The sequence below is a fragment of the Mobula birostris genome, chromosome 2 (genome assembly GCF_030028105.1).
Source record: "Mobula birostris isolate sMobBir1 chromosome 2, sMobBir1.hap1, whole genome shotgun sequence".
Lineage (NCBI taxonomy): Eukaryota > Metazoa > Chordata > Chondrichthyes > Myliobatiformes > Myliobatidae > Mobula > Mobula birostris.
The window spans coordinates 170,707,521-170,720,311 of NC_092371.1; the positions used below are offsets into that span (position 1 = coordinate 170,707,521).

At 45.8% G+C, this 12,791-nt stretch overlaps 1 protein-coding gene across 1 annotated transcript in view; it reads left to right on the forward strand.

Moving 5' to 3' along the window:
- The first annotated feature begins 6,281 nt into the window (after positions 1-6,281).
- LOC140209764 (cyclic GMP-AMP synthase-like) overlaps positions 6,282-12,791 on the forward strand; it is a 37,528-nt gene continuing 31,018 nt past the window's right edge. Inside the window, exon 1 of the mRNA XM_072278208.1 lies at positions 6,282-7,174. Within this exon, the coding sequence (XP_072134309.1) occupies positions 6,386-7,174 (789 nt within the window). The 5' untranslated portion in view covers positions 6,282-6,385. The remainder of the gene's footprint in view (positions 7,175-12,791) is intronic.

Consider the following 12,791-nt stretch of genomic DNA (forward strand, 5'->3'; position numbering starts at 1 on the left):
CCACCTTCAGAGTAATTTTCTTTCAAGTATTCAGATTAGACCAAAGAAATACAATAGAATCAATGAAAAACTATACCTGTATACAAAGACTGACAAACAGATAATGTGCAAAATAAAATAAATTGGTAAAATACAAAAACAGATCAAAAAATAATACATTAAGAATATGAGTTGTAGAGTCCTTGAGTAGGGGCATTGGTGTCTCGATATCAGGCCGTGATGTAGCCAGTCAGGATACTCTCCACATTGTTCCTCTGGTTTATGGTTGGAAATGAAGCAAAGTGCAGCTCTCCAGTTAGTAACTGAAATACTACATTGATCTACCAATGAATACACTGGTTCACCAGTATGTGTTTGTTGTTTTATGTTGTAAAAAAGCAATGTGGTAGCCAGAGACCGCATATAAGACCCAGTGCAAAGGGCCTATCACGCAGCAACTCCCTCACCAACCCCCTCCCCCCAAACACCACTCCGACATCCAATACATATAACAGGTTTCTACTTATCGATTACTTATCAGTTTTCAATACCATCATCCCTTAAGTGCTTATCAACAAGCTTCAAAACCTGGGCCTCTGTACCTCCTTCTGCAACTGTATCCTTGACTACCTTATCAGGAGACAACAATCAAAGCAGATTACCAAGAACAACTATCTACACAGGCACACATCAGGGAAGAGTGCTTAGTCCACTACTCTACCCTCTCTACATTCATGACAGTATGGCTAGGCACTGTTCAAATGCCACCGATAAGTTTGACACAACCTTGTTGGTAGAATGTCAGATGGTGACGAGGTGAACAGTGCTGGATAGATCAGCTGGTTGAATAGTGTTGCAATAGTGACCTCAAATTCAACATCAGCAAGACCAAGGAATTGATTGTGGACAGTAGGAAGAGGAAATCAAGAGAACACACACCAAATCTTATTGAAAGAAAGGGTGAACAACTTCAAGTTCCTGGGCATTAACATCTCAGAGAATGTATCCTGGGCCCAACATACTGATGTAATTATGATGAAAGTATGCCAGCATTTATACTTTATCAGGAGTTTGAGGAGATTTGGTATACTATCCAAGCCTTATCAAGTTTCTACAGATATGCAGAGGGCAGTATTCTGACTCGTTGCATCACAGTGTGGTATGGAATCTCCAATGTGCAGGATCAAAACAGGCTGCAGAGAGTTGAAAACTCACACAGCACCACCTTGGGTACAACCTTCCCCACCGTCTAGGACAGTGTCAAAAGGCAGTGTCTCAAACCATCTGGACCCTTGCCATCTGGTCCAGCCTTCTTCTCATTGATACTTGGGGAGGAATTACAGCAGCCCGAAAACCCACACTCAAATTTCAGGAACAGCTTCCACCCCTCTGCCAACAGATTTCTGAATGGTCCATGAATCCATCAACATTACTTCCTTATTCCACATTGATTTATTGTAACTTCAATGTCTTGCCATAAAGTAAACAGAAATTTTACAAAAAAGGTCAGGAACTGATTCTGACTGTTCAAAGAATATATCGGATTTTGTTCATTTTTGTCAAATGTATTGAGATACAGTGAGATGCTTTTGTTTGTTTGTCAATACAACTGTGGCATAGAGTTGTTCATGATAAAATAATGCAGTGTATAGTACTGCAGTCAGAGAGAGAGTGCAGGGGCCAAAATGAGTAGGACTGACAGATCAGAGTTCTAGAGTTCATCTTTTAACATGTGAAAGGTTCATTCAAAAGTCGAATTACAGCAGGATAGAATCTGTTTTTGAATCTGGTATTATGTACTTTCATGACTGAGAGGAAGAGTCAAGAGAGAATGACAAGGGTGGAGAGCGGTCTTTGATTATGTTGTCTGCTTTCCCGAGGCAGCAGGGAGTGTACATGGAGTCAGTGGTGGGGAGACTGGTTTAAGCGATGCACTATGCTGCATTTATAATTTCTTGCAGTCTTGCACAGAGCAGTTGTCATACCCAGGTGTGATGCCTCTGCATAGGATTCCTTTGGTGTAAAAATTGGGATCATGTCAGGGAGAAACCAGATATTTGAAACTTCTAGATCCCGTATCCAACAACTGCCCTGATGGTCATGAACTGACAGGTAGCCCAAGGTGTGGCGTTGGTGAGCAAGGGTCTTTAATCATGTAACACCAGGGTACATTCCTCACTGCAACAATGAAATAGATTACAGAATAACAAGTGTATCACCATGTAACATGGTTAGAATAACAATCAGTACAAATTTCTTGTTAACTTTAAAAAGTGATAGTACTGACACTGATAATTTGAATTACCTTCACTACCCCAATCTTCATCCTTTACTCTTGTTAGAGATGGCAAAGAGTATGTAACCAAAGTCCGGTGGCTATTGAGGGGTATGGAGATATGGAGGAATGTGACTTTAATTCTGAAAGTAAGAAAGAAAATATCACAATCCTGACCTCGGTGCTGCCTGAACGATGTTTGCAATTCTCCCTGTGGGTTTCTCTGGTTTCTCTGGCTTCCCCCGTGCCAAAGATGTGCAAAATTTAGATTGGGTAATCACTCTGCAACACCTACATTCAGGACACAGCAGTAACTCAAAACCTCCCCCTCGACCTGGTCTCACCCGTCACCTGCCAGCTCATACTCTTCCTCCTGCCCCCTCCCCAACCTTTTCTAGCATCTGCCCCCTTCCTTTCCAGTCTTGATGAAGATTCTTGACCTGAAACATCAACTGTTTATTTCCCTTCATAGATGCTGCCTGGTCTGCCAAGTTTCTCCAGCATGTTTTGTGTTTCCCATTGCCTGGCACATTAATACTTTAGCAGTGTTTACAAAATGCTGAAGGAACTCAGCAGGTCAGGCAGCATCAGTGGAGGGAAAGGTACAGTTGACATTTTGGACTGAGATGATGCAGGGTCTTGGAGATGGCCTGGAGAAAATGGATCCTTCAGTCCTGATGAAGGGTCTTAGCTTGAAATGTCGACTGTTCATTTCTCTCCACAGATGCTGCATGACCTGTTGAGTTCCTTCAGCATTTTGTGTGTGTTACTTAAAATTTCCAGCATCTGCAGAAGCCCTTGTGATTTCAATTCATCATCTGACTCCCGCTCTGACCATCTCATCCTTGGCCCTCAGCAGTGTTACAATGAAGTTCTACAGGAGCTTGGGGAATACTCTGTCTGGGCATGTACCAGCATTCTGGACTAAATATTGAAATCTACAAATTCAGTTAACTCAATTCCTGTCTATGTCTGCCATCCATCTATGATATTGGCTCAGCAATTTTTGCTGTTTTTGCTGGAATGGGACCACCTGCTTAGCCCTGATCTGTTGTGCACGTCTGATTACTGTTCTGCATTTCCAAACTCACGGTATATTGTTTATGTGCTCACTTTGATTTATTCCCATTTATTCCCTTAAATCTATGTCCACTTGTGGCAACCATTTCAGCCCTGGGAAAAAGCCTCTGAATGAGCAGAGCACCCCTGTGGCCATTCCCACCAATAATAAGTACATCGTTTTGGATACTGTTGATGGGGACGACCTGTCAGGGACAAGTTGCAGTGGTTGTGTCTCTGGCACCGAGACTGAACCCTCAGCTCAGAGGGGAAGGAGGGAAAAGAGAAGAGCAGTAGTGATAGGGGATTCGATAGTTAGGGGGACAGATAAGAGGTTCTGTGGAAGAGATCGAGAATCTTGGATGGTCTGTTGCTTCCCTGATGCCAAGGTCCGTGATATCTCGATCAAGTTCTCAGTATTCTCAAGAGGGAGGGTGAGCCGTCGAATGTCGTGATCCATGTGGGGACCAATGACGTGGGTAGAAGAGTGAGGAGGTCCTGAAAGGTGAGTTTAGGGAGTTAGGCGCCAAGTTAAAGGATAGGACCTCCAGGATAGCAATCTCAGGTTTGCTACCAGTGCCACGTGCAGGCGGGTTTAGAAATAGTAAGATAGAGCAGATCAACACATGGCTGAAGACATGGTGCAGGAGGGAGGGCTTCAGACTCATAGATAATTGGACAGTTTTCCAGGGAAGGTGGGAACTGTTCCCTATCTAAAATCCTCATAATTTTGCATACCTCTCGCAAATTGATCCTCATTTTTCTACGATCCAAGGAGTTTAGTCCTAACCTATTCATTCTTTCCTTACAAGTCTGGTTCTTCAGTCCCAGCAACATCCTTGTACCTTTTCAACCTTATTTACGTCTTTCCTGTTGTAAGTGAGCAAAACTGCAAACATCACTCCAAATTAGGCATTGCCAACGTCTTATGCAATTTCAACATAGCATTCCATCTCCTGTACTCATACTTTGATTTATGAAGGCAAATGGTACCACTCTGTCTACCTGTGATGCCTCTTTCAATGAATTATGGACCTGTATTCCCAGTTACCTTTGTTTTACCACACTCCTCAGTGCCCTACCATTCACTGTGTAAGACCTATCCTGGTTGGTCCGATCAAAGTGCAAACATTTGCACTTGTCTGCATTGCATTACATTCCATCTGCCATTTTTTCAGCCCATTTTTTCCAGCTGGTCTAGATCCCACTGCAAGCTCTGTTAATCTTCCTCGCCATCCACTACACCCCCAATCTTGGTTTCATCTGAAAATTTGCTTATCCAGTTAAACACATTATCATCCAGATCCAGAACGTTAGTATAGATGGCAAACAACAAAGGGCCCAGCACTGATCCTTGTGGCACTCCACTAGTCACAGGCCTCCGGTCAGAGAGGCAACTATCTACGATCACTCTCTGGCTTCTCCCACAAGGCCAGTGTCTAATCCAATTTACCACCTCATCTTGAATGTCAAGTAACTGTGCCTTCCTGACCAACCTCCCATGCGAGACCTTGTCAAATGCCTTGCTAAAGTCAATGTAGACAACATCCACTGCCTTGCCTTCATCAACTTTCCTGGTAATATCCTCAAAAAATGTTATAAATTGGTTAGACATGAGTCATGCTGACTGTCCTTGATCAGTAACCATCTATCCAAATAATCATGTATCCAGTACTTTAGAATACCTTCCCTCACCTGCAGGTAAGGATGATGTAAATATATTGCTGCTGGGGCTCCTGCACTTGCCTCCTACAGGGTCCAAGAGAACACCTTGTCAGGCCCTGGGAATTAATCCACCCTAATTTGCCTCAAGACAGTGAACACCATCTCCTCCGTAATCTGTATAGGGTCCATCAACTTGTTGCTACTTTGCCTCACTTCTATAGACTCTGTGACCATCTCCTGAGTAAATACAGGTGCAAAATATCTACTTCAGGTCTCCCCCCATTTCTTTTGGCAACATGCTAGAATGATCTTCCAGAGCACCAATTTTTGCTCTTGACGTATCTGTAGAATCCCTCAGGATTCCTCTTCACCTTGTCTGCTAGGGCAACCTCTTTCCTTCAATTAGCCTCCCTGATTTCTGACCTAAGTGTTCTCTTGCTTTTTTATACTCTCCACAAGCACCTCATTTGTCCCTACCTGCTTATATCTGCTATGCTCTTTTTTTCCTTAACCAGGGTCTCAGTATCTCTTGAAACCCAAGGTTCCCTAAATCTGTTATCTTTACCTTTTATTCTGCCAGGCACATACAAGTTTTGTACTCTGAAAATTTCACTTTTGAAGGCCTTCCACTGACTAAGTATACATTTGCCAGAACCAGCTCATCCAAATCCACACTTGCCAAATCCTTTTCCCACACCATCAAAAATGGTCTTTTTCCAATTTAGAATCTCAACCCACAGACCAGACCTGTCTTTTTGCATACTTACTTTGAAACTGATGGCATTTCTGATCACTAGATGCAAAGTGTTCCCCTATACAAGTCTGTCACCTACCCTGTCCTCTTTTTTTCTTATAAAGTTAAATAGCGATGGGCAGATCAACATAAAGTACAACACCGACAAATTTGGCGTCTCTCATAGATGCGGCTTTCGAAGAGAGGTGTGGCTTGCGTGAGGACGTTGACGGGGATTTGGCTTGGGACGGTAGAAGGATGGAGGCGGGGTTTGTCGACTGGGGGTTCCTGGAATGGGAGACTGACGGCAGGATTTGTGTTGAGATGGGGATTGGGTGAGGATTGACGGGGTCGGAGCTTGGGATAGGAAACCTGATGAAGATCCTCGGCCCGAAACGTCAACTCTTCATTACTCTCCAAAGATGCTCGCTTACCTGCAGAGGTTGACAGGACGGGTTCCACAGAAAATGTACTGGCAGGGGCGGGGCTTGGGACCGGAAACTGACGTGGGGCGGGGCCCGAGACCGTGAGAGTCGGGGTGGGGAGGGTGGTTCAGAACGCGCAGTCTGCGAGAAGAAAACAGCGGTCGAGCAGCGTCTGTGAGGGGAGTGAATTGTCGAGGCCCCGCATTAGGAGCCCGTTACACTGGAGCCGCCTTGTTGAAGGAGCTGGAGATGAGCCAGAATAAGGCACCGAGAGGAGCCGGTCACTTAGAGATCGGCACCGCTCCGGATAAGCCCGCCAGATGTGGCAAGGCTACCGGCACCAAGCCCAAGGGCCACCGAGGAGAAAACCCAGAGAGGCGGCCGGGCCACAGCAAAGGTGCTGGCGCTGAAAACAACAGCCCCGCAGATCTCGGTGGCAAGAAGAGAGTCGGAAGTGAAAAGTATGCCGGCAACGGCAGATCTGTTGCTGACAATGGTGTCACCACCATTCCCAGCAAGGCTTCTGGAGGCAATAGAAATATTCCCGGCAGGGCTGCTGTTCAGAAGGAAAAAAATCCTAGTAGGGATGCTGGTGACAAGGGAATAATTCCCGGCAGGGCTACTGTTCAGAAGGAAAAAAATCCGAGTACGGTTGCTGGTGACAAGGGAATAATCCCTGGCAGGACTGCTGGACACAAGAAAAACATTCCTGTCAAAGTTGCAGATGACAAGGGAATAATTCCCGACAGGGTTGCTGCTTCCGGCAGGACTGCTGTTGACAAGGGAAACATTGCTGACAGGGCTGGGAGAGCCGAAGTCATCAGGACTCCGCGCACTGTCGGCAGCGACGGATCTGGGGACCTGAGCAAGCTGCTGAAGACTGTGCTCGAATATCTGCGGATTAGATCGGATGAGCGATCCAAAGCAGCGAGAATGGTGAACGAGGTGGTGGACCATTTGTTGCGTTCCATTAAAAAATATCCTGGATTTGCGTCCATCGCTAAATTGCCAAGTGGTAGTTACTATGAAAAAGTGAAGGTAAGTGTGGCTGGCCTTCTGAGCCAGTGGTGAACCATTTGTCTTCCCAAGGGGCCATCCCGATTTCCGTACGGGCCACAAGTAAAAATAAACACAAGAAACTGGGGAATTTCTGAATGAGCCATATGTTTACAGTTTTAATGAAATATTACTAAAATATATAAAGAAAGAAAAGTAAACGAACATATGTGATTTGATTGGAATCCTCAATGAAATGAATGGGAAAATGTGCCTGATGCAAATGAGGCAATATAGCCTGTGTGTGTCAGTGCGGGGGTGGCGGCATGTCAACCGTTATCATGTTTCCTGCTTGGCCATGCAGGAATCATTTCAAATCCTGCAGGGCGGCCCGCGGAGCCCCGCTCCACATCCACGCTCAAATCACCAAATGCAGATTTGGCGGGACTGCCTGCAACAAGCCAATCAGCGATTCTGTTTGCCTTGCACTGACTTCTCTAATGACGCAAAGGCAGCAGTTACAGCTGTAGTGTTTGCTGGAAACGGCCCAACTGCGGAAGGGAGAACATGCGAAGCCAACAACTGCATCACTATCTAGCACTTCAACTTCCATTAAATCCATGATACTTATCATAATCTGAAAGGAAGCTTAATTTGCTTTTCTTGAAAGTATTATAACATTTCTAGGTGATGAGGACCTTGGCACCAGATTGTCACTTCTATGACACATATTTTACCTGCCAAATATATGAAAAACTGAATTTATTAAACAAATCGTTACTAGGGAAAAAAAACTGCAATCTCTTATCATGCAAAGAGGCTATTACCTCTTTACTTGGAAAACTCAAACTTTTCAGCAACAATATTGGACGCTGAGTTTATGCAATTTCCTTCACTTTCCACTCTTAATATAGAATTGCAAGATGCTGATCTGATTGTATAGAATAAGAATCAGGTTTATTATCACTGGCTTGTGATATGAAATTTGTTAACTTGGCAGCCGCAGTTCAATGCAATGCATAATAAAGAAGAGAAAAAAATAAATAAAATAATAATAAGTAAATCAATTACAGTATACGTATATTGAATAGAATTAAAAAAGTGAAAAACAAACAGAAATACTGTATATTGAAAAAAAGGGTGAAGTAGTGTCCAAGGGTTCAATGTCCATTTAGGGATCGGTTGACAGAGAGGAAGAAGCTGTTCCTGAATTGCTAAGTGTGTGCCTTCAGGCTTCTGTACCTCCTACCTGATGGTAGCAGTGAGAAAAGGGCACACCCTGGGTGCTGGAGGTCCTTAATAATGGATGCTGCCTTTCTGAGACACCACTCCCTGAAGATGTCCTGGGTATTTTGTAGGCTAGTACCCAGGATGGAGCTGACTAGATTTACAACCTTCTTCAGCTTCTTTCGGTCCTGTGCAGTATCCCCTCCATACCAGACAGTGATGCAGCCTGTCAGAATGCTCTCCATGGTACAACTATAGAGGTTTTTGAGTGTATTTGTTGACATGCCAAATCTCCTCAAACTCCTAATGAAGTGTAGCTGCTGTCTTGCCTTCTTTATAACTACATCGATATGTTGGAACCAGATTAGATCCTCAGAGATCTTGACACCCAGGAACTTGAAACTGCTCACTCTCTCCACTTGTGATCCCTCTATGAGGATTGGTATGTGTTCCTTTGTCTTACCCTTCCTGAAGTCCACAATTAGCTCTTTCATCTTACTGACATTGACTGCCAGGTTGATGCTGCAGCACCATTCCACGAGATGGCATATCTCACTCCTGTACGCCCTCTCATCACCACGTGAGATTCTACCAGCAATGGCTGTATCATCAGCAAATTTATAGATGGTATTTGAGCCATGCCTAGCCACACAGTCATGTGTATCTAGAGAGTAAAGCAGTGGGGTAAGCACGCACCCCTGAGGTGCGTCAGTGTTGTTCGTCAGCAAGGTGGACATGTTATCACCAATCTGCACAGATTGTGGTCTCCTGGCTAGGAAGTTGAGGATCCAATTGCAGAGGGAGGCACAGAGACCCAGGTTCAGCAACTTTTCAATCAAGATTGTGGGAATAATGGTATTAAATGCTGAGCTATAGTCGATGAACGACATCCCGACACAGGTGTATAACTGCACATTGATAAGGAATTTTGGTTCAGAGTCTGCCTGGAGATGCATATTCCAGATTGGGTGGTGGATCCATTTGGGGTGAATGTGAATGATGTTGACACCACATTGCAAGAATGTCTTTCTGACCTGCAGAATAGCTCAAACAAAATTCAAAGACAGCCGTCGGCGGGAAGATGGCGGCGCGATGCAGCTCACAGCGGCCACTCCGGTGGTGATGTCTGTTATTTATCAAGTAGGGTGCCGTGCACAATCCTGATTTGATGGAGACAGACGTGAGAGCACGGAGGAACATCTGGTGAAACTTCTGAAATGCCTGCTTCACTGCTGCTGCTACTGTGTGATCCAGAATCTCCGGAGGGGAAGGCCCCGAGTCCTCGGCTTTGCTTGTTGCTTGGCGGCTGTGGCGGGGTCAACGTGCTCCGCAGAGGATGGTGCTCGGAGAGGCTGTGTCAGAGGGGCTGGTTGGAGGCTCGAAGTTTTCGGACGGACTCAGAGTCCGCTGCAGTCGGATGCTTCCAGTGGTGCTGCATCGGTGGGTTGGCGACACTTGGAGGTTCATGGCAGGGAGAGTTCCTCCCTTCTGCCGCCTGCATGGGATGATGAGTCTATCAGGACTTTGACACTTTTTTTTACCGTGCCCATGGTCTGCTCTTTATCAAATTGTGATATCGCTTTGCACTGTTGTAACTATATGTTATAATTATGTGGTTTTGTCAGTTTTCGTCTTGGTTTGTCCTGTGTTTTCTTGTGTAATCATTCTGGAGGAACGTTGTATCATTTTTTTTAATGCATGCATTTCTAAATGACAATAAACGAAAACTGAAATACAATTTCTGGATAACTAGTGATATTCAAAAATAAGTTTACTCAGCTCCGGGAGAAAGCAAAGTTGTTTGTAATTGGATTTACCACCACTTATCTAGTTAAATGTGGTTTTAGTTGAGCTTTTCACCTGCTTTCAAAAGCTCTAAACAGTCCTGATATTGTGAAAAAAAGGTGATCTTCAATTATCTTTAACCAAGTTGAAACTGGATATTCAAAAACTTAAACACGAGGAAATCTGCAGATGCTGGAATTTCAAGCAACACACGTAAAAGTTGCTGGTGAATGCAGCAGGCCAGGCAGCATCTCTAGGAAGAGGTACAGTCAATGTTTCGGGCCGAGACCCTTCGTCAGGGCTAACTGAAGGAAGACCTAGTAAGAGATTTGAATGTGGGAGGGGGAGGGGGAGATCCAAAATGATAGGAGAAGACAGGAGGGGGAGGGATGGAGCCAAGAGCTGGACAGTTGATTGGCAAAAGGGATATGAGAGGGTCATCGGACAGGAGACCTAGGAAGAAAGAAAAGTGGGGGGGGAACTAGAGGATGGGCAAGGGGTATAGTGAGGGGGACAGAAGGAGAAGAAGGAGAGAGAGAAAAAGAATGTGTGTGTATAAATAAATAACGGATGGGGCACGAGGGGGAAGGTGGGGCATTAGCGGAAGTTTGAGAAGTCAACATTCATGCAATCAGGTTGGAGGCTACCCAGACAGAATACAAGGTGTTGTTCCTCCAACCTGAGTGTGGCTTCATCTTTACAGTAGAGGAGGCCGTGGATAGACATATCAGAATGGGAATGGGACGTGGAATTAAAATGTGTGGCCACTGGGAGATCCTGCTTTCTCTGGCGGGCAGAATGTAGGTGTTCAGCGAAATGATCTCCCAGTCAGGTCTCGCCAATATATAGAAAGTCACATTGGGAGCACCGGACGCAGTATATCACCCCAGCCGACTCACAGGTGAAGTGTCGCCTCACCTGGAAGGACTGTCCGGGGCCCTGAATGGTAGTGACGGAGGAAGTGTAAGGGCATGTGTGGCACTTGTTCCGCTTACAAGGATAAGTGCCAGGAGGGAGATCAGTCGGGGGGACGAATGGACAAGGGAGTTGCGTAGGGAGCGTTCCCTGCGGAAAGCGGGGGGGGGGGGGCGGGAGGGAAAGATGTGCTTAGTGGTGGGATCCCATTGGAGGTGGTGGAAGTTACGGAGAATTATATGTTGGACCCGGAGGCTGGTGGGGTGGTAGGTGAGGACAAAGGGAACCGTATTCCTAGTGGGGTGGCAGGAGGATGGAGTGAGAGCAGATGTGCGTGAAATGGGGGAGATGCGTTTGAGAGCAGAGTTGATGGTGGAGGAAGGAAAGCCCCTTTCTTTAAAAAAGGGGGACATCTCCTTCGTCCTGGAATGAAAAGCCTCATCCTGAGAGCAGATGTGATGGAGACGGAGGAATTGCGAGAAGGGGATGGCATTTTTGCAAGAGACAGGGTGAGAAGAGGAATAGTTCAGATAGCTGTGAGAGTCAGTAGGCTTATAGTAGACATCAGTAGATAAGCTGCCTCCAGAGATAGAGACAGAATGATCTAGAAAGGGGAGGGAGGTGTCAGAAATGGACCAGGTAAACTTGAGGGCAAGGTGAAAGTTGGAGGCAAAGTTAATGAAGTCAACAAGTTCAGCATGCGTGCAGGAAGCCGTGCCAATGTTCAAAGCTCTCTGCTTCTTTCTGGATTCCAGACCTAACCAGTTCCCTTCTACCACCACTCTGCTCCGTCTAGCGGAATTATTCCTTACTCTTAATAATTTCTCCTTTGGCTCCTCCCACTTCCTCCAAACTAGAGATGTAGCCATGGGCACCCGTATGGGTCCTAGCTATGCCTGCCTTTTTGTTGGCTTTGTAGAACAATCTATGTTCCAAACCTATTCTGGTAGCTGTCCCCCACTTTTCCTTCGCTACATTGACAACTGCATTGGCGCTGCTTCCTGCACGCATGCTGAACTTGTTGACTTCATTAACTTTGCCTCCAACTTTCACCCTGCCCTCAAGTTTACCTGGTCCATTTCTGACACCTCCCTCCCCTTTCTGGATCTTTCTGTCTCTATCTCTGGAGACAGCTTATCTACTGATGTCTACTATAAGCCTACCGACTCTCACAGCTTTCTGGACTATTCTTCCTCTCACCCTGTCTCTTGCAAAAATGCCATCCCATTCTCGCAATTCCTCCATCTCCTCCGCATCTGCTCTCAGGATGAGGCTTTTCATTCCAGGACGAAGGAGATGTCATCCTTTTTTAAAGAAAGGGGCTTTCCTTCCTCCACCATCAACTCTGCTCTCAAACGCATCTCCCCCATTTCACGCACATCTGCTCTCACTCCATCCTCCTGCCACCCCACTAGGAATACGGTTCCCTTTGTCCTCACCTACCACCCCACCAGCCTCCGGGTCCAACATATAATTCTCCGTAACTTCCACCACCTCCAATGGGATCCCACCACTAAGCACATCTTTCCCTCCCCACCTCTCTGCTTTCCGCAGGGAATGCTCCCTACGCAACTCCCTTGTCCATTCGTCCCCCCCACTGATTTCCCTCCTGGCACTTATCCTTGTAAGCGGAACAAGTGCTACACATGCCCTTACACTTCCTCCCTCACTACCATTCAGGGCCCCAGACAGTCCTTCCAGGTGAGGCGACACTTCACCTGTGAGTCAGCTG